Source organism: Condylura cristata, unplaced genomic scaffold (genome assembly GCF_000260355.1).
Source record: "Condylura cristata isolate star-nosed mole 26May11 unplaced genomic scaffold, ConCri1.0 scaffold00007, whole genome shotgun sequence".
NCBI lineage: Eukaryota > Metazoa > Chordata > Mammalia > Eulipotyphla > Talpidae > Condylura > Condylura cristata.
This window is the reverse complement of record NW_004567108.1, coordinates 16,468,145-16,493,358: the sequence shown is the minus strand read 5'-3', so window position 1 is coordinate 16,493,358 and position 25,214 is coordinate 16,468,145. Positions and strand designations below refer to the sequence as shown.

The 25,214-nt window shown below is 41.8% G+C and overlaps 1 protein-coding gene across 1 annotated transcript in view; it reads right to left on the bottom strand.

The window, feature by feature from the left end:
- SLC1A3 (solute carrier family 1 (glial high affinity glutamate transporter), member 3) overlaps positions 1-25,214 on the bottom strand; it is a 74,647-nt gene that overhangs the window by 30,955 nt on the left and 18,478 nt on the right. Inside the window, exon 3 of the mRNA XM_004678097.2 lies at positions 22,459-22,596. Within this exon, the coding sequence (XP_004678154.1) occupies positions 22,459-22,596 (138 nt within the window). The remainder of the gene's footprint in view (positions 1-22,458; positions 22,597-25,214) is intronic.

Below are 25,214 nucleotides of genomic sequence, written 5' to 3'. Positions count from 1 at the left end.
TAACTGTCCTATCAAATAGGAATGTACTATCGTTTGGGTAGAGGTGTAAACACATCAGTGATGAATACAAATGTGTTATTCATCTGAAAAATATAGACCAGAGTGATCACTTTTCACATTAGGGAAGTTCATTAGGTGATTCTTTGACAAAAATTTTTGGATGTGCTATTTTGTTCATTAAAAAGTTTTGAATTGGGCCCTCCCTGGTGGCGCAGCGGGTTAAAGCACTGCACTAAGAAGATTAAGCCACTTCTGCATGAGTTCTATCCCAGCCTGCCCCAGAGGAGATCCACATGGCGCGGCAGACCTCTCCTGACCCGCCCACTGCTCCCCTCAGCAGTGTACTTCGTCTATCTGCCTGTTCTGCTCCCCACTCTGTATCTGGTGAATCCTCTCACCCTCCTCATCTCTGGCCTGTACCCCAGTTCTGTATGAATAAATAAATAAATCTTAAAAAAAAAAGTTTTGAATTGCCTTTATTGCATCTTCACTTTTAATCCCTCCACAATAATATATCAACTTGTGATTTCCCAGGCATCGTCCTTCAGATATAAGGACTGTGTTTACTGTTGCAAACCCAGTCTTTATCATAGTAGGACTCAGTAGATATTGCTGATGAATCACTGCGTCTGCAAGGGCAGCAGGTGAGAATAACTAGACAACTGTACTCAACGCAAACATAGGTGAGTTATTTAAGTAAAATGTACTTTAATGGGAGCTCTTACCACAGCTAGGGCTGGGATACAAACGTACCAACAGGAGCACCTACTTGAGTAGTTCTTTTGTTGCACAGACAACTCATATTCTCACCCAAAAATCAAATGTTCAGCCACACGTAACACAGTAAATTAAATGTAAATTATGGGAAATAATTAGCTCATGTGAAGAAAAGACTCTATCAGAGGACATTAAATTAGAGCAACATATGCATATTAGCATTATAGATTGACCCAGCACAGGACAATCTGGAATCACACAATATCAGGGATTGCATAGCAGTAAGAGAGTGGCGTTAGTGAAAAATCTGAGTTTGAACCCAGGTTAATCCACCTGCTAGCAGGGAGACCCTGGGAATTGAGTAGGTTCTCGGAGACCTGGTTTCTACAAAATGAAGGCAATAGCCGCACTGAAGGGATATAGCTATGTGTGGTCAGTGCCCAGCATGTCTTTACACAAGTAAAAGACATAATAATAACTACAAGTAATTACTATGGTAAATTAAAGAAAGTCACTTTTTACTACAGGGGGCTGCACCAGAGGGGAGAAATCAAATGTTCTACAAAAATTAACAAAGATGTAATAAAATAAATTAAACATTAAAAAAAATCACTTTGGGGGAAGAGAAAAACCAAAACCACAATCTAAAATGGCAATGCAAATTCTCATAGATTTTCAGCTTCAGATGTAAAATCACGCGTTATTTAGCTAATTATTGAGGAATTACCTTGTGCCAGTTTTCCCAGTCTAAGTAATCCATGTAACACTGTCTCTAATTTGCACAATTGTAATGCTATTAAGATTTGATTGTAGAAAGTATAACCCTACAGGGAACCAGCAACCACTCTGAGAAACGATGTTATCAAAAAGCCAAAATCAAATGCTTAAAACTGAGGCTAAGTCATGGCTGAGGGCCTCTAAGTTTGGAGAGTGAAGCCAAGAAACCAAGAGGCCGAATGGTGTACAAAACCACACCACTAGTCAGCAGCAAAGAGAAGACAGAAACAAAGATTTCACCATGGCTTTTCAGTTCATGCAATGCGGTTTACAGCTTTGCTCTAGCGCACCAACTCGAGGCTGGTTAAATTGACAACAGAAGAAGTTCTCCAAATCTGGCATGGTCATGAGCTTTCCTGGTCAATGGGTATTTTCTTTTATTCTAACATAGAAACTGGAGTGACTTCAATTGTTTACTCAAGGTCACCCACAAGCAGTTTTCTCATTCTGAAGTGGGCAAGCCGCAACGAGCATGATTTAGGAGGCAGCAAATCAGCTGAAAGGAGGTGAGGTAACCAGCAACATGACCTTTGAAACTGGCTACCAGCTAGTGCCAAGGCCAAAGCATGGTCAGCGAGAATCCCATCAGGTGACCTTGCTTGCGGCTGACAAAATGATCCTCTCCAGACAGGTGCTCTGGCAAGGATGGATGAGCTGGCAAAGAGGAGCCTTACTTTGGCTACTGTCCAGAAGGAGGTCTCCGGGGGCTTTGACTTGGGGCTTAGAGTACTGAATCAGTGTCTAAGAGTGACAGTCATCACTAATATTAGACCAATGCCTACATTTCCAGAATGCATGATTTCAGCCATGATCTTCAGGTCAATCTGGAGACCCCACTAGTCTCAGAGGACAACTGCTTCAATTACTATCATTTCTACTATTTTTACTTTTTTAAAGATTTTATTTATTTTATGTATACAGAAGTGGGGTGCAGAGGTGCAGGGGCAGTGAGAGGATTCACCAGAGACAGAGTGGAGAGCAGAACAGGCAGATTGAACAATTACACTGCTGAGGGGAGCAGCGGGGGAGTCAGGAGAGGTCTGCGGCGCCATGTGGGTCACCTCCCCATGGGGAATTGAACCTGCACTGAAGTGGCAGCAGCTAGCTTGCAGTGATGCGTTTTAACCTGCTGTGCCACCGGGGAAGGCCCACTTCTATTATTTTCATTCCATAAATGAGTCTGGAGTGCCCTAGCGACTTTCCCTATAGCCAATCAGTGCTGCAACTGATGTATTAATAGAAATGAGTTTGGTAATTCCAGAATTTGTGTGTGTGAGTTTTAAGACAGAGACAGAGTGGGGAGTAGAACAGGCAGATTGACAAAGTACACTGCTGAGGGTACCAGTGGGTGGGTTAGAAGAGGTCTGCCACACCATGTGGGTCAGCTCCCTGGCTGGGGATTGAACTCGTGCTGCAATGGCTTCAGATTTCAAGTGTGGTGCTTTAACTTGTTGTAACACCAGGGAGAGCCCTGTGTGTGTGTTTTCAAAAGATTTATTTATTTATGTATACAAGGGTGTAGGCCAGAGGTGTGGGCGTGAGAGGATTCACCAGACAGAGTGGGGAGCAGAACAGGCAGATACTGACAGATATACACTGCTGAGGGGAGCAGTGGGGAGGCAGGAGAGGTCTGCTGCTCCATGTGGGCCAGCTCCCTGGCCAGGATGGACTCATGCTTCAGTGGTTATGGATGGCTTCATAGTGCTGAGATTTAACCCCTTGTGCCACCAGGGAGCCCAGAATTTGTATTCTTTAGAGCCAAAGGGGAATCACCACAAATAAATGCAGCCAGGAGGGAGCATCCTCTTCTTTGAGCCTCTGCTCCACATTCCTCAGCAGGCCCTGGCTAACTTTTCAGTTGTAAACACCTCAACCCTCTGCAGTGGTGGGGAGGTCTGGCAGAATGATCTGTGACTGGCCATGACCTCCTCCCTCTGCACCTACACAGCTGATGGAGCAGCTTGGTTTTGAACGAGTTAATAACCTCTGCCAGACAATAGCTGCTGTGAAGATCTCCAAGCCCAAAGGCGGTGAGGACAAGGAGGGGAATGAAGCATGAAACCATATGGCAGATGCTGTCAGGACGATTTACTGCGTATCCAGTGAAAGCTCAGAACTATACAAGGTTTGACAAGGGAACAAAAGGAAATGGTACAGCTTGTGCCCCCTGAGAAGTGGATGGACAGACTGATGGAGGCCACAGCACATGGAGATACCACATGACTGCTTGAGGAAAAACTTGCAAATGAGCAGAAATGTAAACTGGTTCAAGCAGGGAGATAACTTGTGCAAGAAAGTGAGCGGGGATGATGATTCACGGGACTGAGATGCCAGATCTGAGCAGAGCGCGTCTTCAGCTACCACTGAGGGCTGGGAGCAGGAAAGCATCTCCACTGGCCTGTCCAGCTCACTGTGCGTGTTCTGGATGCACAGTTTTCTATATGCTCTCTGACAGCCCTTGGAGGGGCAGAAGAGCGTGCTCAGAGGTGGATTCTGACATTGAAACTGCTTCATGTGAAAATAAGCATTTTCCGTTTTCTTAGCTAGTCATCCTCCACTCCCTTGAGATGACTTATTTGAGCGCTGATTGCAGGTCGGGCTAGGGGTTTGGAGGGAAATACCCCCTCTACTTGCTCTCAGCGTTCAGAGGACGGGGGGGGGGGAGCCCCACACTCTGGCAGGCAGAGCAGCACTGGGAGAGCACATACCAGAGGCGGCGAGAGAAGGGAGGCGTGAGTGGTAGGTGAGAGGGGCCCTCGGACTGCGGGAACTGTAATAACCCATAAGCTGGGCTTCTGGCAACACTTGACTTTGCTGTCGGGGATAACTAGAAAAGCAGATTTAGAAAGGAGGAGCAATTTTAGTGCCAAATCAGATCTGCCCGTGCATGTTTACCAGATTGGACTTCGAGAGCCAAGGATTTAGTAGTGATGCCGTCAGAACCAATAAATAGGTTAGGAGAACTCATGAAGGGTTCGTGTGGAGTCAGGGGTTAGGTATTTATGTGGACGCTGGAACACATCAAAGGCATAAAGGCTGCTGAAATTCTAATGATGAAACATGAAATAACCCCCCAAATTGAAAACTAGTACCCCTTGCAATGCTGCCAAACACCTAGCATCTGTTCAAATCTATTATGAACCATTTCCTCCGGGAGGGAACGTGGAAGAATTGCAAGCAGCTGCTGAGAAGTAAGCTAGCTGGCGATGCCGTTTTCACACTGCAAGTTCATGTGTGCACTTATTTATTAAAGTAACAGCATCACGGATCACAGCCAAGCTGCAAAACGAATGGGGAATTCAATCACAAATCACACGTGAGGTCAATGCCTCGAGGAGGTCACAAAACAACCTAAGACGTACTACTTTTAAAATGCATTAAAGAGCAAGCTAGTAGATCAATCTGACTGTTTTACATTTCTTTACAAAGCTGTCCCGTGGCTCTCCCCTGGAAGCAGTTCAATTTCCAGTGCCCTTATTCTATATCAGAGCCTGCAGTGCACAGTAACAATGTAGTTTCTCTAATTCATCTGTTAGAGGTTTTAACTTCTCTGGGGTTGGGGGGTTCTGGTGTTCAGGAATTGCTCTTGGTGGTATTTTCTTCCACTGTGCATTTACATCTTAGAGTCTCTACGGGAGAAGAATGATCAGGCCCTGTGATCTAGCAGTGTTAGTAACACACAGCAGTATTGGGTTACTTTCTTTCTACTAAACTTTTTAGTACTGGTTCATGCTCTCTGGGTAACTCTGGGAATTCTTCAGGGGCATGCAGAAGACTGAATTCAGCCCTTTGTGTCTGTAACTGTATACCTGTTATTGATGCAGAGGATGAAAAGAAAACAGCAAACACACATTGTTCTATTTTTAAGCTGTTGGACTCAGTGCCAGGGAAGCAAAGATGCCCTTCCTCCCCTTGAAAGTTACTGCAAGCCAGGACTCAATTCCTCATCTATGTACTGAGAGAGACAGTATGGTGTGTGTGTGAGTGCATGCATGCATGTGTGGGCATGCTCATGTGTGTACACACTGCAGTTGAAGTCGGGGGTGCCAACATAAATCTTTCCTCACATCCGGAAATGCCTAGCAGGGAAGAGATCTAGCTGGCAGTCAGAAAACTCCCATGTAATGCTCACTGTTTGAAAGGGTGTACACTCATGTCCTGGGGCTGAATTGCTTGCCGTGGCTTTAAGTAGGCATTCCACCAAACATTAACTGATTGAATCAGTGAATCTTTCCAGGAAAAGCATGGCAAAGCTCTCTTTGCCTGTTTAAAAAGAAAAAAACAAAGCCAAACACATAAATTGGCAGTCGGGTGCAATATTTTTCTAAGTCAAGAGTCCAAATGTTTGGCTTTTCTGCTCTGAAATTCCTCAAGGAAGCAGCATAATAGTTTTAGGAAGACACCGGGGAACTCTGACCCCTTTTCTTGGGGGTGTCTGAAAATGTTAAGCCGTGTATAGTACTTTTTTTTTTTCATCAAAGGGGAGACTTTGAGGATACTTTCTACAACAACTGAAGTCTCTTGGGGATCTCTCAGAATGACTGTTGCCAGCAACTGTGGGTGAAATGCAGACAAATCGGTGGATGCTTTTATGACATTTACAGTTGGCTGGAGGTGGTGGACGGTGACAACGAGGAGCTGGATGGTGATAACAGTGCGTCTAACCCCACTGCATGGGCAGGAAAGGTTACAATGGAGGAAGTGACATCCGGGTGAGACCTGAGGAGAAGAGTCTAAAGCAGACTCCAGGCTGACAGGCAGAGTGTATGAGAAACGAGATAGAAAGAGATAGATGGGTTGACTCCATACAAGGTCTGGTTGGAGGTTTGACCTTTATTCCAAAAGTACTGTGGGAGATAAACTCAGAGTTGAGTTACAGGAAGATCATACTGTCCCATGGAAAAATGCAGGATAAAAAGAGCAGGGCCCAGGGTGGAACTGGGGACAGGAGGCAGGGGATAGGCGATGGAGATTAGGATGGTGTGATCTGAACAAGAGTGGAGGTGATAACCAGCATCAGAAGTCACCACTACAGAGGCAGAATCACTAGCCATAAACATTAGGGAAGGGTCACAGGATAGGGTAATTTCTAGTTTTTAGGGCTTGTTTCTAAATTTCCTTTGATTAAGAAAACATTTAATCATTTTTCTTACTTTCTTTTCAAGTCTAAATTAGCTGAATTTCCCACCATGTTTATGCTCTTTCACCAGGGGAAAATTTACTGTACCCACTGTCTTCATATAGTGAACCAGTGTAAGATCTTATGCCTTGAGTATACGGTATAACATTATAACTGTTTGTGTTGTAGCTGTATACATGTTATTGTTGTAGTGACAAATACTGAATGTGGATTTTGACTATGGCACATGAAGAAGGGTTTCAGCACCTCAGAGTCACAAGAAGGCTGAATGTTTATCCTACAAGAACACTACTGTAAAAGCCAAACTTTCAAACTCCACAGAGGAGGAGACTATAGAAAGAAAGTTCCAGAATGTATTTGGAGACTGGCCAAAGGTCTGATGAATTATAGGGGCAAAAAGTGGTAAATGTTGAAGGCTCTAATTAATTTAAACACTGTATTCCAAGTTATATTAGTCATCAGTAAGAGAGGTTTGTTGACACAAGTCTGAAATTTCCTTGTAAAGTTCCTTATTTAAAATTTTGAAGCTTAAGTTCATTGCTTGTGGTGGTATAATCCAACCTGAAGATAAAATAAAGGAACATGCAAATCTTAAAAAAAAAAAATCTTCCTTTCAACATTGAGGTTATGCAATCATTTCAAAAAACAATAATGGAAAGATGTTTAGATGAGTGAAACATTCTTTCTTACACATTAATGTGCTTGTTTTTCAAATAAAAGATAAATGCATGCTAAAGAGTAAGTTTAAGGTTAATTAGTCCAAAATTAAAAGGAAATCCCATGTAATCACATAGAAGTACAGAACCGCTTACATGCTTACATAAAACCTAATACTATAGAAAATAACAGTGAAGTAATGAACCCCAAAATGCTCACTAGAAAGTCTCAGTAGCCAAAGCCCATTTTAGTCTCCTCCACATAACAGTTACTTTCAATTTGAAAGCAAGAAACAAACAAAAAGGCATGATATTGTGATTCATTGCGGTAAAAGAAACTGTTAACTTTTTTTTTTTTAATATTTATTTACTTATGCATACAGAACTGGGGTACAGTCCAGAGGTGCAGGGGTGGTGAGAGAATTCACCAGAGACAGAGTGGGGAGCAAAACAGGTAGATTGTTGAAGTGCACTGCTGAGGAGCAGCGGGCAGGACAGGAAAAGTCTGCCGCACCATATGGGTCACCTCCCACCATATGGGTCACCTCCCGGCCAGGGATCAAACTCATGCGGATGCGGCTTTAGTTTCTCAGTGCTGTGCTTTAACCTGCTGCGCCACCAGGGAGGGCCCACAACTGTTCACTTTTAAAGCATATGCACTTGCATCTACTGTCTTCTTTCAAAATACGATTTCAGTTATCAAAATAAAATGAGATGAATGGCTAAAATATGGACAGTTGCTACAAAAATAGCCTTTCAGTCACGATTTAACCACAAACTGCTTTTTCCGCGTGCTGACAAAAATTGCTTTCCACAAAGGAATCGTTGATTCTATCTGAATTTGTATATACACTCTTAGATGAGCAGACTGATGGGTGGATGGCAGGAATAATACGCCAAAAAAAAAAAAAAGTGGTGAAGGGGCTTCCTTGGTGGCTCAAAGGGGTAAGTCTCAGGACTGTGAAGCAATCTGCAGCATGAGTTTGATTTCCACCAGGGAGGTGACCCACATGGCACAGCAGGCCTCTCCTGCCTCACCTGCTGCTCCCCTCAGCAATGTACTTTGTCAATCTATTCTGCTCCCCACTCTGTCTCTGGTGAAGCCTCTCACTGCCCCTTCCCTACCCTCACACCTCTGGCCTACACCCCAGGTCTTGTATGCATAAGTAAATAAAAAGAATCTTTAACAGAAAAAAAGAAAAACTGATTAAATTTGCCTTAATATACTTGATCTTCCTCCCTGTTTTCTGAGTAGAGTTTGAAATTATTTTGAATGCCAAAAGAAATATTCTACTTAACAAGAGATACATTTGAATTTGAGTGTATCATGATTGAATTTCAAAAATGAAAACATTTATTTGGAAAGATCAAGTATGCTATGCTCCAGAAAAATTCATGGCAGTTAATTTTGCCTTTTGTACATTGAAAATAATTAAATTATGTCATTCAAGTCCTCTTAATAAGTTGCATTATGATCAGCATGTGGCTGAAAATAGAAATTGGTTAACAGTGAGTGTTTATCAAGTACTCACAGAGTTTGTAGAATATTTTAGGAGAAAAATGATCAAATTAGACTCTTACTGGAATTACAAAAGGAGAATGCCACATTTTCAGTTGGATAAGAAAAGTTTTTAAAAAATGAAAACCTAAAACTTAGTTATGCAGAATCCTAAAGCTTTCTTACATCTCCTTGACGATGAGGTGAATAGAGTTTAACTTCATTACAGCTCTTGAAGATATGTGTTCCATAATGTGCTATCATCTGGGGCCTATATGTTATTAGATACATTTTAGTCTGGGACCAGGGTTGTAGACAGTGATGATTGCAATGAAAATCACCCCATGGAATCAATTCTACCCTCAATCCTTAATGAACACGGGGAGGATAGAGTGTTCTTTGAAATTCCTGTCCATCCCTCTGCTTCCCGTTCTGTCACTGAGGCAAGAATCACTTGTTTCTGCAAAACTTCAAGGACTCATTTTTTCCCCCTACAAAAGAATGTGTTACTTATAAATCTTGAAACAGAAATATTAAGACAAGAATGTTTTCAAAAACTTAGGGACCACTCAGTTGGAATTTTCTCCTTGAAGATACCACAAACACGGTGTTTCCAATTGTTTTCTTTCTAATATCCAAATCCCATTTCGCACTAGGAAGCTTAAATTATCATTATCAACAAGGATAAGCCATCACACAGCCCATGCCAGTGTGGCACCTAGTGAGAAGCTTGACGGCAAAATTAATAAAAGTGGAGACACACTGTCTACCTTCATGCAGCTTGCACTTGGAAAGGAAACTCTGGTCCTGAGCCATCAAAAGCAAAGCACAGGACTGACGAACAACGCCGATACTCATACCAGAGTGTGGTTTTGTCCAACCACAGGCGCAGACATTACTGAACAATATCTAACATTTAGTTTTCCAAAAAGCTTGGGGTATTTTATTTATTTTTTTGAGGGTTTTAATTTTATGCCCCTTGTGTGTAGTTCAACACAGAAAGGATAATCTGAAACAGCAAAATAAACAGAGAGAAGTGATTGTTCATGAGAAATAAGTCAGCCCTTGTTATCAACAAGAATCCTTGTACTATTCTATCAGCATTCTTCAAAATTCCAGAGTTGCCTTGGTCAGACTGACACCCTTGCTGTTTCTAGAAGTTTTGCCAATATAAAATAAAATCCCAAAGACCCAGCCATCTGTATTTTCCCCTTAACAACATAGTCCTGTTTTTTGTCCAGTGGCTTAAGTTTAGCTTATGCCCAAGAATCTTTGTTAGTGGATACGGAGGAACAACTTATAATTAGTCAGGGCATTACTTACACATCTACAAGAAGATGTCAAGATCATTATCAATATCAAACTCAACCTATGTTTGGGTTGTAGTCCTCTTTAGACATAAAAATAAGTAATTATCAGTACCACAACAAACTAGTTTATCAAGTTTAATTAAAAGTGGGTGCTGACGATTCAACACATGAAATAGAAATGCAATGAAACAACCCTAAGTTTACTGAGAATGGTCAGGTGGCTCTTACTGATAGGCAAAAGACAGAGGAGTCATTCTTCAGAAATGCAGAGCTCAAGATTTAGATTTGAGGTTTTATTAGTGATTCTAACCCAGGAGAGTCCTAAAAGAGCACAATTAGGAGCTCTTATTGCAATCACCTAAGTGCAAACATTTATTTTCTTTATGAATTGAAAATAAGTGACCTGGAATTATGCTTCACACACCCAAAATAATTATAATGTATATATAAGTCCATAATATGTTTAAAAGACCTGAATGGAACTTTTGGTTTAGCAATGGAGCTGCTCTGTACATTGAGAGGTATCAGGCCATTGAAGCAGCTCATAAAATCCATGTTAGATCAGTGAGATTTGTATATGCAGTACATAGGCATATGCAGTACAGTCTAAGTACCCCAAATTTGGAGGGACCTTACATGTGCCATCCAGAGGTCCTCTTGCTTCAGCCCATGTCTTCCTCCCACCCATCCTCACCCTCAGACTTTCTCGGGCCAAACAGACAGGTGACAGAGGAATGTGTCAATTTAAAGACTCTCTGATCCAAGAAATAACATTCTGGATAAGCCAGGTATCCAGAAGTGAAACCCAGGAGACATAAGGACAAAGTGACAAGATAGTTAAATCTTGAAAACATGTAAAGTAAAAGGTGTCAATCATAAAGGACTATGATGTGTGGCTCCAGTTACATGGATGAGTCTAGATCAGAGATCTAGAGTGGGAGAAAATGGATTGGTGTTTGCCTGGGACTAGAGGAGTGGGGTAATTGGGGGTGATGGCCAAGAAATGTGGTTTTTTTCTTTAAGTTAATGCAATGTTCTAAGATTGTGGTGTGAGTTGCACAACTCTGTGAATATACTAAAACCATTTAATTATGCACTTAATGTGCATAAATTGTATGCACTATGTGACTATTTCAATAAGGCTGTTAAAATTAAGCGCCATCTTGAAATAAGGTAAATGTTAAATCAACCAAAATGCAAGAAATAATTCAAGGGACTTTATATAAATAAAAGAATCTTTGCATTGCAAACTAGGTTTCTATCATTCAAAGGAACAGAGGATGTTAGTCACAGGGGACAAAGTCTGGCAACAAGTATGTTTCTACCAGCTGAAAATTATGACACATTATACCTCAAAGATATTAGAAAATTTTAGATTGGCAATCACACTTAGGCTAAAGAGCTAATGCCATTCATGGAAATGTATTTATGCTTTTGCTCTTACACTGCATAATGTATTCTATGTCATATTATAGCACTAAATATGTAAATATTTAATTTGTGTGGTGAATTTTCTGTTTGTTGTATTTACCTAAATAGGTCCAATAGGTTCAAGAACTACTTTATTAATGCCTGGCTCTGAAACGATCTTTGGGAGCCACGGTAAAGGAATGCTTTCAGATATGTCATGAAGTATAGTCCCAAGATAAGACTGCCAAATTCTATTTTAAAATAAAAATATATGGCAAGATTCCAGTATGTACGCTATCAAGTTTCCATTTTTTCTGTGTGTAGTGAGTCATGCTGACATTAATGAATTGTTTGTACCTATCACTGTATTATAATTTGGGAAAACTTTGTGGGTTACTTTTCGAAGCTAGCTTTCTAAAATAATGAAATGTCAAATCTTAACACAAATACCCTTCAGAATAATGTATTTAAGTTATATAGTTTAACTAGGAAATAATTTAGTTGATAAACCTTAAAATACAGGAACATGTTCTGGAAAAGTAGAACTAAAAAAAGCTATTAACATTAGAGGCATGGTCAAGCGATAGTACTTCTGGGGGAGGACTTTGGAAAAAAATATATGTAAGTCTACTTATGCACATACACACTCAGTTTGTGCTATAATGAAAAGTTATGCCCAAAATTTCCAAGTATCAACATTTTACTGCATCACCACCCACTACAGAGATGTCTTGCTCTGATTATGGAAGAGTTGAGGTATTTAAAATAAAATACTGGTAGAGAAATTTATACCATAAATGGAAAAAAAGTAAGGAGCTTGGTTAGCAACACTTTCTCAGAGCTGTGACTGACAGCTCTGGGGTGTCTGTGTGTGTGACACAAAAAAGAAACTAAAAAGACATTTAAAATTTTGCCAAGATATTTATCTTACATTTCCTTTGTTTTCAGAAATGTAATGAAACATCTGGTATTTGCTTCAAAATAATTCAGTGGTGAGAAAGTGTGTAGGTTGGGGAGGGGACTTACGGGTATTATAGATGAAATAAGATTGTGTGTGTGTGTGTATTAGTGTCTGGTGCTGAAACTATCATTGGGGGCTATGGCAAAGGAATTCTTTCAGATACGTCATGAAGTATATCCTCCCACCTTAAAAGTACTGACAAGGCTGCCAATATAGATGTCAACTTTATATACAGGACCTAAGGAGCCACAATCATCTTGCTTTTCTTACGGAACTCTCCCTACTTGACTGGCCAACAGTTCCTTCTACTTGTTTACCCACCCTCAGAATCATGAAGCTCAGATACAGGCCATCCTTAATCCAATGCCCTGTGAGAGGAAATCCCCTTGGTAATTTAGGGGAAGTTTCTTTCCTCTAAAGAAAACTCAGATGAAAATGCAAGCAATTCTTAAAAATAAATAAATAAATACAAAGATGGCCAAACCTCTTTCCCCAATATGAGGAAGTCCAGAGATGAACTTTTGAAAGCACTGTGGCTCTGGTCATGTAGCTGTTGAGGCCAGAGCAATTGGGGTACGGCTCTGGCTTCTAGCTTGGGGAGCTGAGATTACTGCAAGGATCTTCTCTAAAAAGCTCAAGAGAAACATATCTTGACCATTGAGATAGATTTGTGGAAAAACATAAAACTTGCAAACCTGGATTCTACCCAGACTCACAACTGACTGAAAATTCCTACAGACCATTCTGCCGCAGAGTATCCCACCACCCTGAGTCTGATGCCTGCTGGTCATGAAATCCACACCAAGCCCAACAAAGGTCCTGTCCCAGGGGTTAGTCCTTTACATTGTCACAGAATGCCTCGAATTTCTCTCCTATTTTCAACCTCCTTGTCTCTTTCTGTTGATAAAAAGGCCAGCATTTCTTTACTAAGTTTATAGAACACATAAGCTTTTACAATGGAATGCAGGTTCCAGTTATTTTCAGGATAAGCGTACTCCTAGGAGAAATCTTTTCAAATTAGAGTCCATAGACTGGGTGACCGACCGTGTGTGAGTGTGTGTGTGTGTTGTTGTTTTCATGCTTTCCTTTTTTATAGTTCTATATTGCTTTACTCACATAGATAGCAAACATTCATTTTATTTAAATGACTTTAAGTAGAACCAAGTAGGATAAACAACAAACTTCTGCCTTGTGGCATGTATTAACAGGGCCCAGGAGAAAACCAGGGAAGGCTTCCCGGGAGAGGAGGTGTGAGAACTAATAAGGACTTGAATTATGTGATGCCACACCCAAGGAATGATTCTAGAAAACTGTGCAGTGGTGGTTCCTAACCCTGGGTGCACAGCGGAATCACCTGGAGAACCATAAAGAAATATCCACACCCAAGACGTATTCCAGATCAATTAATTGAAGAATGCTGGGAAGAGTAAGGTGAGAAATGGAGGTGGGGAAAGCACATCTCATGTAACATGTAACATAAATCTGAGTGGGACAGTACAGACTCTTAGAATGTGAACTCCAGAAGTTAGAAGGATGCCAGATGGTGTCTCACTACAGAATCATCCTACCCAGCCAGCTCCCATCACCACTTCGCAATGCCAGTCAGAGTCCATCAGATCCTGGAACCACCATTGTATCAACAGGAGAAATGCTTTTATTCCCTGCATCTCCCACAGATCCCCAGCTCCACAGTGGTTTGAAGGAAATTATCAAACCGGTAATTTGAATAAAATCTGATCTTTCAAGAAAATAACTTCATTTCAAAAGGAAACTTTACAATTTTCCTTATTTAAAAAAAAGAACTTTCAAAAATGGCTTACAGACCAAGACTGATCAAGATCACATTAACTTCAAACTGCTAAAGTTGGTAGATAAGAAATCTCACTCACTCATGCCAGTCCACGTCTTTTGGAAAGTTGTATCTCATACTGAGCCTGGAGCCTGGAGTCTCTTATCTTTCAATTGAAGGATTGTACTACAGTTCTATTCAAATTTTTACCACATTTTTTTTCCTGTCAAACATTAAGTTCTGAAGGGTGAAGAGACCACAAACAAAATGCCTCTGAGGCCCTGGTTTGTGGCAGCTGACATGAGAACTGGTCCAAGCCCACCTGGTATTAGTTTGGGTTCAGTTCTGGGAACACACTGGGGTGTGGGGGTGTAGTGAAAGGCCTAGAAGTATTGGGTGCAAGAAAACTGAGCCACTAAGCCTGGGCTCAGGATCCCTGCTGAAGCCATCTGAAGAACTGCCACCCTCTCTTGGTCCATATGGCCCAATTAGGACCCATAAGTGGACCTTACAGGAAATGGACTTTTCAGCTCAATAGAATGGACCCTAGAATATATAATTCAGGTATATCTTGGTGGCCACCTTCCAGGTGTGGAGGGAATTCCCGCTCTGGGTGCCAGGCTGCATGGTAGGTATTACCTCTACATGCCTTCCTGTTCCCCTCCTGAAAGCAGGAGGATCCTGTTCTCCTCTGAAAAGGAAAATTTTTGTGGTTGAAATCCTGTGAGGCACCCCTTCTCTCTGACTTTCCATCTGTGAGGCTACATTCTCTGAGGTGAATGTTCACATTCACAGGACCCCACCTCTGGTTCTACTGCATTTAATGGTGAAAGATTCAGGTGTGCAGAAAACAGTGCAGGACAAAAGGAAAATGCTGTCCTTCCCTGCTAACAGATTGTTCCTGACTAGGCAGCCTGATCGTCTAACCTCAGCTCTCATCCCCATTTTCACGCCCCCAGCATCCCAGTTGAGCTACATCAGCCTGAACTACATCATGGTAGCTGGGTTTGCTGGATGGCCCTGTGCAGTCATGTTGGGGTTTTAGCAGAAAGAGGAAATGACTCATGGCAGTTTTGGAGACATGTGGTTCAGCTTTGAATCTGGCCAGCGCCATTCTGATACAGCAGCGCTCAGCTGCCCACCTCCTGCCCACCTCCTGCAGGGCAGCCTGGACACACAGCTCGGGTTCTGGCTTGGAATCCTGAGCTCAAAAATGACCCAGGTCTGAGCTCCTCCGGTGTCAGTTAGCTCAAGCTCTCCCCAGCACCGATGAAGTCTTAGAAAGGCTGGCTTGGTAAAAGGACCCCTTGGATTTGAAAGGCAGGTGGCGGGGTGGGTATAGGCAGAGACTTAGCACAGGCTTGAGTCAGTTTTGGTGGTTGCTGGACAGCAGTCACTTGGGGCAGGAGTGATGGAGTGAGGAAGGTTGGAGCCAGCAAGAGGGGAAAGGCTTGACTTTGTTTGGGAAGGTTTGACTCAGCCTGGAAGGAGCTTCAGGAGGAGACTGGATTTCGGCTCTAGGAGAGAGGCTGCTATGGTGCTGCCCACAGGTAGGCAGGATCCTGGTTCACTGCATCCTGGTGTGCCACAGGCTCCAGCCTCCCTTCTGAGGGACAGTCCTATCTTGCATGAGCAACTTTTGGTTTGTACTATTGGATACTGGTCACTACCGGGCTAGAATAGCTGGCCAATTGTGGTCTTGGAAACTCTTTTCTTATTCCAATGCCTCCTTTGTGAATAGCACTGTTGTTGCACACTGAGACTGAGCCATGTCTTGCACCAGTAAGCGTGTGGGTGAGGAGCCCACAAACTGTGAAGTCCCCCCAAACATTTGCACACTTGCAGCAGAAAGAGGAATGGTCCCATTCCCTAGTTTGTTCCACCACTGAGCTCACCCCGCCATAGTGACTGTTAACCTGAGATCTTGCAATCACATGTCTATCTCCCAACTTGCGTCTGTACTCTTTGAGGTCAGGGATCTTGTCTTTTTCATGTTGGTCTCCTCAAGACACAGGAATGTGTCTGGCACATAAGCCTCAACAAGAATGACATTGTCAGCAATGAAGAGGTACAAGTTTTCTGGGACAGCTAAACTGAAGTGATTACTTCAGTTACTTACCAAAACCCCAGTCCACAAAATAAAAAATTACCCAGAATTCCTTTCTATGTAATGCAGAAAAGACAGGTGATTTCTTTGCCCCACAGACGAGTGTTCCCTTGTGTCCCACCACCTACGTGGATGTGACTAGATGGTTCTGGATGGATGTAACTCAGTCTCTTTTCCCATGGTGTGAGCAGCTCTGGTGGAACCAGTCTGTCAGCTTCAAATGAACTGAAGCTGCTGTTTTTTTCCTGGTTAGTTTGTTTCCAGGTCACCACGAAGTGTTTGTGTGCCGAGACAGAGACTCAGTTTCTCTGAAGTTTTTGGTTGGCTGGAAAGGCTCTGCTCAGTGTGGCATGGGGAACCCACAATGCCACACACCGGGGTTGTTTCTCAGGAAGAGAAAGACTGGGCAGTTGTATAACCAGTGATAATATTTAGACTTTTGCAGCTGTGATTAGGTAATCACACCCCATGCTGTAGGGCAGAAACCAATTCTTTCCAGTGGTGAGGAAGGAATTCTCTCTAGCTCCCATGTTGTTACTTCATTAGCTTCATGGTGTCTTTAGTTTACCTTTAATAAAAATGATCCCAGAAAGGATGGCTGATAAAGGAGTTGCATGGACTCTAGGGGCTTAGTTACATGCCCTTGAACTAAAGCTCTCTCTTTGCTCTAGAATCTTCATTTATAGAGTATGGACCACCAGGACAGCTTTTGCTGCTGCTACCTCACTGCCAATGGCTACCACTAATTGAACACCTATTTTGTGTCAAGTATAAATCCTTAACAACCCCAAAACATTAGTGTCCTTATTGTCTTTGCAGTATAGAGGATGAAAAGGAGGCACCAAGAAATGCCTTTCCACCTGCGATAGATACCCTTCCCACCCCTGTCTTCTATAAAATGGGTATGTGGGGCTAAGAGAAGGAGTCTACAGTCTTTTCTTGTTCATAAGTGCCTGCACTGTTTCAAACAGGTCTCAACTGTATGTCAGAGTCATGGGGATGAACAAATAGTTCGAGATTTTAAATTTGTCTTAAGTGGCTTGGCTCTCAATTCTGCAAGTCCTTAGTAAATCCTGCACAGATCCAAGAATTAGGGATAGCTCATTTTTTGTCCTTTTATATTTGATGGAATGAAAAAGCTTTAGATTTATTGCAATTATCAATTTTCTGAAGCCAAGGGTCATAATTTGAGGCATAATATTTATTGTTTTTACTTTTATCTTCTCAGGGAAGAGGTCCTTTCTTGGTGATAGCAGCTTGTTGGCTTCACCTGTAGTTAAGTTCCATATTTCACTCAGTTCCTGATCTATACACGGGGAAGGAGGTGGCCTGAGAATACCTGGCCCTTTACGGAGCTTGTCATGGAGGAGGATTATAGGTAGGTAGATGATTGGCTTTGCTTTCCCTTTTGCTTGTTTCATTTTGGATACCAAACAAACAACAACAACAAAAATCACTTGTTAGCATTTTCCAAAGGTCTTTTGGTTCCAAAGATCTCTTGTCCTTTGAAAGGATTAGGTAGACAGAAGACCATGGCTTGGAAGGAATGGCTCATCTAGGCCAGTATTTCCCAAAGTGGGGTAAACACAGTGTTATTTATTCTGCTGGTACAGAATTCCACCTTAATTCATCTTAAAACCTATAGCGAGAAAGTTTTTCTTTTCAGTTCATTTTCAGCCCTTTGTATAACAGGAGAGAAAAAGTCTTACTTTGGCATTCGTTCATATGTAACATCTTACTAACTTTTGGAAACCTCCCTTCTTCTTGTTTTAGACCCGAGCGTAGGTCTCAAGCTCTCAGAAGTTTCAGTGAGCAATAGAATCGGTGGAGAATATTCTAACACCGTAATACACTCTCTCCTTCACAAGGCAAGCAACAGGAGGTCTCCATTTCCCTCACTGATTTGAGGCATTGGAAGAAAAGAATGTTAATTGAAAGAAAATGTTAAGTGAATGAGAAAAGGGGTGGCACCCATGTAACTTGGGATGCAGATGCTATGACTCAAGAAATCATGTCCTTAAAATAAATCAAATTGTCTTTCTTGTTGACTGTAGGGCCATCCCTTCTCCCTCATCCATGGAACTAGAATCTGTTTTTGTATACTGCATGATTTAAGGGGTTCAGGGGAGATTCTTATCCCCTGCCCTTTATGCATCTTCTTAGGGACTGTCTTTGTGCTCACATATCTTTGTGTCTAACCCCGTGCCTGGCTCAGTAAGAGCACAAGAAGTAGCTATGGGTCAGCGGCTGTTATAAAACAAACTTCATTCACTTCAGAATCCTCCCTCCAGGGTGCCTACCGGGGACCCAGATTCTGGGCCCCTTTTATTGTCTCTGCCGCACCCCTCCCATCCCCGTTTTACTTAGTCTGTTAAATTTCACAGATTGAAACCAGAGAGACAAAAGATTTATTTTGAGGTAAATCATACAGAAGGAATGTGCACTTAGAATGAGAAAGGAGGCACTCGATTTCTGAAAAGATTTCAAAGTAAGGAGGAGGTGATATGTTTATACAGCACAACCTGAAATGGAGTTTAATTATTATCTAGTGAATTTAATCAGACTCAGCCAGTCAAACCAACTCATATTTCTGGCATGAAATACCTAGTTTGGCTGCCTACTCTGACCAAATCAATAGAAATTGGCGCCAAACCCCTGTTTTATTGTACGGTGTGTTGGCACAGACATACTCTGCTTGTTAAAAAAAAAAAAAAAAAAGTACTTGAGTACAAATCTAGCCATTAGGCTTTCTCCCAACTTCTCTTTGGCAGTTTCTGGAATGCTAATATGCACCAAGGATGTTTGGGAAAATTGATAGTTCAGATTTAGGAAAAGGAAAACATGGCTTACAGGGACTTTAGAGCTATAACTGACAAACACACTGGTTTCAGATATAAAAATCTAACTTGTTTTTCTCAAGTTTATGTAACTTTCGTCCAGTTAAATGGACAGAACTTGCAAAATCAAAACCTAGTCTAAAAAACGCAAGATACTTTTCATGAATTTTGATTTCTATCCTCAAAACCCAAGGACTGCTGGACTTAAGAGCACTAAATCTATTAAGTGTTTTCCTGGTGGGAAATACTTTCTATGGGAATATGACCTCTGAGTTCCTACCCCAGTACTGGATGCAGAAAAGAGCAATAACTCTTATGCAACACAGGTAGACTTAGAAAATAGAGTGAAGCTGTTTATGTAACAATAGAGATGATGTTTGAGAGGTGATTCCACGTTAAGATTTGGCTTCACTGTCAACAGTGGAATAAGCAGCACGTGACCCCCCACTCTAGCCTGATGGACACACAGGTCCAGCAGGGCTTTTTCCATATTCAACAGCTCCGATACTCAAGCCTGAATTCTGATAGAGTAATGCATGGGTGAGATTAGCCTGGCCAATGTTTTGTTGAGCTTGCAGTGTTTTGTCCTGTTAATTACATTGAACAGTTGAAAATCAGAAGTTTCTTTAAAATGTGTGAACTTCCGGATTGTCTTGAAAAATGGGAAGATTTGGCCCTTGTTGACACATGGCAACACTGACTAGAGCTGATTCTCTTCAGGGCATCGTAGTCTCCCTGCCTCTCTGTCTACACGATTCTGCAGCTGGGGCCCTTCACTTCTCGCTCGCCACCACACTTACTCCTGTGATTTCCTGCTGAAAAGAACTGTTTCTCTGTATCCATGACTTTATCAAAGTAGGACAACAGTGAGAAACCTGAAGTGTCCATTTCCTCTACTGATGTTACTGCTTGGCCACCAGATGCACTTGGCTTTTTCCACTCTAGAACGGTGGCCTTACCTTTATTTCCTCTCCAGGCAGCTCATACTCCAGCACTATCTCTCGATCCACACAGGGATTCTCAAGGCGGGTGTTTAATATTCGGAAGTATCACCACTCCTCCTCAATTCCATGGGTCATATCCCTCTTTAAGTACAGTCATTGTACTTAAAACTATGAAGAAAATTCTTATTGAATCATGCATTCCAGCTGATCGTAAGTATCAAAGTTACTGGGCAGCTTAGAAATTACTCCTTAAAGAATACCTTCTTAAAAAGATCTCTGGAATATTATGCCCCCCAAACGTCTGGCCTTCACATGGTCTAAATAAGTCCTGGGACTCTCTAAGTGATCTCAATTTGCATTGAGGTTACATTTTCAAAGTTTACATAGGCCACTGGCAACCTGGCAATTTCTCCAAGGTTTACTCACGTATTTCTTTTTAACCATGCAAAGAGATTGCATTGTAGTGTTTTTTTTTTTTCTTGCAAATTGCTCTATGAAAGCTCTTATTTCTCTGATGAACTTGATGTATTAAGTATTAGAAAACACAGGAAAATGTCAGCTCAAGGTAACTGTTAACTAGAATTGCTAGTAAGTGGAAGCAATACTTTCTCTAGTTGTACTGAACGAAGGCTTTCCTCTTATAAAGGGTAACACAACTTTTGCCCAGTTACAGAGAGCAGAAACTGCTAACATTGGTCTAGTCCATGAAGAAACAGTGTGAGCAAAACCATGACCCTTTAGTATGGTTTGAGGGACATTATAGACACCTACTAGCAGAGATGGCTAAGAGGTTTCCTTGCTCTATGAAATAAAATGATGGCTATGAATTCTGTGCTATACATGCTAACTGCAAAGGGTTTGTTTCCCAGAAAGATCATATCATGTGGATAATAACACAAGGCTGCGCAATCATGTCTGATTTAATCTGACTTCTGTGATAAGAATTGTGGGTGCCGTGATTACTCCTAGCCAGCAACGGAAGGGACGAGAGCAGTTTCAACAAGTGCCCTAATCATCCTGTTGACATGATTGTTTTATGGGCCCTCATCTCCACATGCGAGCCATTTGCACACAAGCAATCACTTGCTTACAGCCTTGGACAAGTAGAAGCCAGCAGAGGAAGAAAAAAAAAAAAAAAACAAACAAAAAACTGACATAGTTTCTGTCCACGTAACGGTCAGCACTCCAAGGCATGTAGTGGCCAGAATCTTGCGCCACGACTTCGGAGTTTTACTATGAAGTTCTTATTACAGAGAGATCTTGAAAGAAGATTTAATACCCTTGAGAACTCGCTGGGAGGAGGAAAGCTCCTCAGATCAGCTCACAAGGAGGCCGAGTGTTCTGCCTCAGAGGATGCGGAACCAAAGGTCGGACATAGAACAGGGCCAGTAATACCTGAGTTCTGGGCTCTAGCTACAAACCCAGAAACCATCCTGCTGGGGCAGTGTCTATGGAAATTCCTTCTCCAAGTCAGAGATGTGCTGTGGGGAAAGAGAAGAGTGGGCAGGAAGGAACGTACAGTCACATTTTTTTTTGTTTTTTAAATCACTTGTCTCTGTGTTCGCCAATCACACACACAAATGCCTCTTTAACTATTTCCCATGCAGGAATAAATTGTGATCTCACTGTCCTAGACAACAGAATCTTGTCCTGCCACGTTTTCCACTCATTGAAAATCCAAGAATCTAACTGACAAAAGATCCAGATGGGGGAATCTCCCGCCCCCTCCCCATTCACCCACCAGCGTAAAAGGTAATGGGGCGGGGTGGGGACGACTTGAGAAGGAAATGAAATCATGCGGGTTCACCAGGAAAAGATAAAGTGTTGGTGGCAGTAGAGTTGGTGAGTGTGTTGTGGGCATTACCTCTCGATGAGGCTTCCAAGAAGGCTCCCGCCAAGTCCTGGTGGTTCTGAGAACAAGCATTCTTGCATCAATAGCTAATAGGCTGTCCAACCAGATGTTATCTGGGTGGGATAAGAGGGTGAGAAAACAGACCTGTTGTACGCTGTTGTCAACTGTATCGCTGTGGTCAGAGAAGGCTGATGGTGTAGTGTTTAGCAGGGTGCCTCTTTGGTAGTGAGGCTGACCAATTACGTGGCTGTTTCAATCTGTTTCCTCTTGTGATTGGTAACATATGAGAGTTATAATCATTCATGCATTACTAAAGCCTCCTTTCCAGCATTTTGAAGGGACTTTTTTTTCTAGAACAGAGCATGCATCCAGTAGAAACCTAAAGCATTTGCTTTTCTAAGCAATCTTTTGCCAATAAGCACACTTAGGGAAAAAAAAACAACAACAACATATATGGTACCTGTGACAAGACTGGAGACGATAAGGGGTAACACCAGCATCTGTAACATCCTCATCAAGAGTTCACCAGGAAAGGAGAAGTACTTGACTTCCCGGTAGCTCATTTTGTATGGTCGGAGGGTAAATCCAAGGATTGTACCTGAAAGGAAAACAGGAGAAAAATTAAGATATTTTTGAAACTGAAATAACTGCCCTTGAAAAATGATCAAGTATTTGGATAGTGGTTACTCCTGTTTCCCAAGAGTCAAATAATTTTAAGCAGCAAATATTTGCGCTGCTTTGGGAGAAATAGACGCATCTATCTTTTCAACTGTAGTCTGGAAGGGTCTGTCTGAATCCAGGGGCTTCAAGTAGAACATGGAGAAAAATGTTCTCGCTTTTTGCAAGTGAAACATTTCTTTGTCTAACTTGAATGGGGTGGAATCAAGGTTCACACGGCTCAGCAGAGTTACCAGGGTGGGTTATCACTGGCAAGTATCCATGTATCCTTGTACCCATGACCGAGGCAATATAGAGAAAAATCCTCTATAACCAAGTTCCATTGTAACAACAGATGTTGGAACTGCTAACATCATACCCATTTATATAAGGTGATGAGATTTTCTTTTTTTCTAATTAAAAAAAAAAAACTTCACTTCACATTGTTAATCTAGTTTCCATCCTGGCTGTATACCACACTTTCTAACTACATAGTCTGTTGTTGCCTTGGTAATGGTATTACATAGTCTTGTTAGTTGTTGGCAGGCGCAGACTTTTCAAAATGAGCAGCCTTTGCCCCAAGAAAGGTCCCCGAAAATTTAGGGGAATATAGGGGAGAAAGTAAATTACCTCTTAGTTTTCTTTCTACCTCTGGAATTTTGAGGTATACTTTTTGAAATATAGCTTTATACACAAATCAAATTACCTGTGATTTTTGAAATGTTTGGAAATTAACAAGCGTATTGAATATTTGGCCCCTCTCCCTTTCCCCTAATTTATTCTCCTTATGCAAAGATAGGAACTTAATATTATGTTTTAAATATTTTAAAAACTTGGGCCCTCTGTGACTAAACTTTGCAATTTTATTGGAAAAAATACAAAACATGTAAGTTATAGAGATGCCTAAGTTATCTAGACATGGGGAATGGAGGAGAGAATACTGGGTAGACAAGTTCTCCTTGAGGAAGCAAGAGGTCCTTTGAAGAGTTTGAACTTCCTAACTTCTTATGAAATGGGCTTCTTTATGCAACTTCATTTCAATCGTCATTACAAATCCAATTTCAATTCTTGGGTCTCAGTAACCCAGGACTATCCATTCTCTGAATACGTGCTTTGATAGATTTTTTAAAAAAGATTTATTTATTTATTTATGCATACAGAGCTGGGGTACAGGCCAGAGGTACAGGGGTGGTGAGAGGATTCACCAGAGACAGAGTGGGCAGCAGAACAGGCAGGATGAGAAGTATACTGCTGAGGGGAGCAGTGGGCTGGCCAGGAGAGGTCTGCTGTGCCATGTGGGTCAGCTCCAGGGTGGGATCGAACTCATGCTGAAGTGGCTTTAGCTTCTTAGTGCAATGCTTTAACCTGCTGCACCACCAGGGAGGGCCCCGTGCTTTGATATTTTAATTAAGAATCTGACTCAGGGCCCTCCCTGGTGGCACAACGGGTTAAAGCACAATACTACGAAGCTAGCTGAAGCCTCTTCAGCACCAGTTATATTGCCAGCTAGGGAGGTGACCCACATGGTGTGGCAGGCCTCTTCTGTCTCCCTGCTGCTCCCTTCAGAATCTGCTGTTCTGCTCCCCACTCTTGTGTCTGGTGAATCCTCTAACCCCCACCCCACATCTCAAACCTATACCCCAGTTCTGTATGCATAAATAGATGACCCTTACAAAAAAGTAATCTGACTCTATGTGACTAAAAAATCTGACTAATTCAGTTTTCAGGACCTTTAGGAAAACGTTTACTGTCTTTTTCCAATGCAACAATAAAATGTGCAAGGGAGAAAAGATTACTTGGAAAAATGTGGTGAAATGGAGGCAAAAGTGTGCCCCTACTGGTTGTACCCCTTAAATAGCAAATAGCAAATGAGCTTTTGTCACATGCCAGGAAGCATTGTCAGCCTGTTAGTAAACTTACCTTTACAAACTGTGTTAGTAAATTTAATCCTTATGAAAACCCCAGGAACTAAGTACTATTTCACCATCAATTTCCTGATGGAGAAATCTCATTAGCGTGAACTGAAAACCTACCCAAGACAAATTGCTACTCTCTATCAAACTCGAATATCTAATCAAGTGGTGCAGCTGGGATTTAGATCTTGGCAACTTGGACTCAAATCTACCGTGTTACCCACCTCAGAAACAACTACCACTTGTGTGATGTATCTGTAATTTGACCACAACAAGCTAGGAATCATCAACAGCTCCAAATAACAATGTAAGATCAGCTTTGGCTTCAAAAGTTCATTTCTAAATTGCTTATCTGCTAGTATATCTATAACCTCCTAGTAATAACTGCTTCCAAGGATGGGTAGGAGCCTGGCTAGTCCAGAAAACTTATTTAAATTATAATTTAGGGAAAAAAGAATAACTGCTCTACTAATGAGATGGACTCTATGGGTAAGAGGTAGATGAAGAATGGAATTCTTGTCTCTAAATTCTAGGTGCACTTGATCCCAACTCCCAGAGTCAAATCTGAGTCAACACTGAATCCTCTCTCCTTTCTACAACCACAGCAGCCTCGTTCTCTTCTTGGATGCACCATGTACTCTCTCTC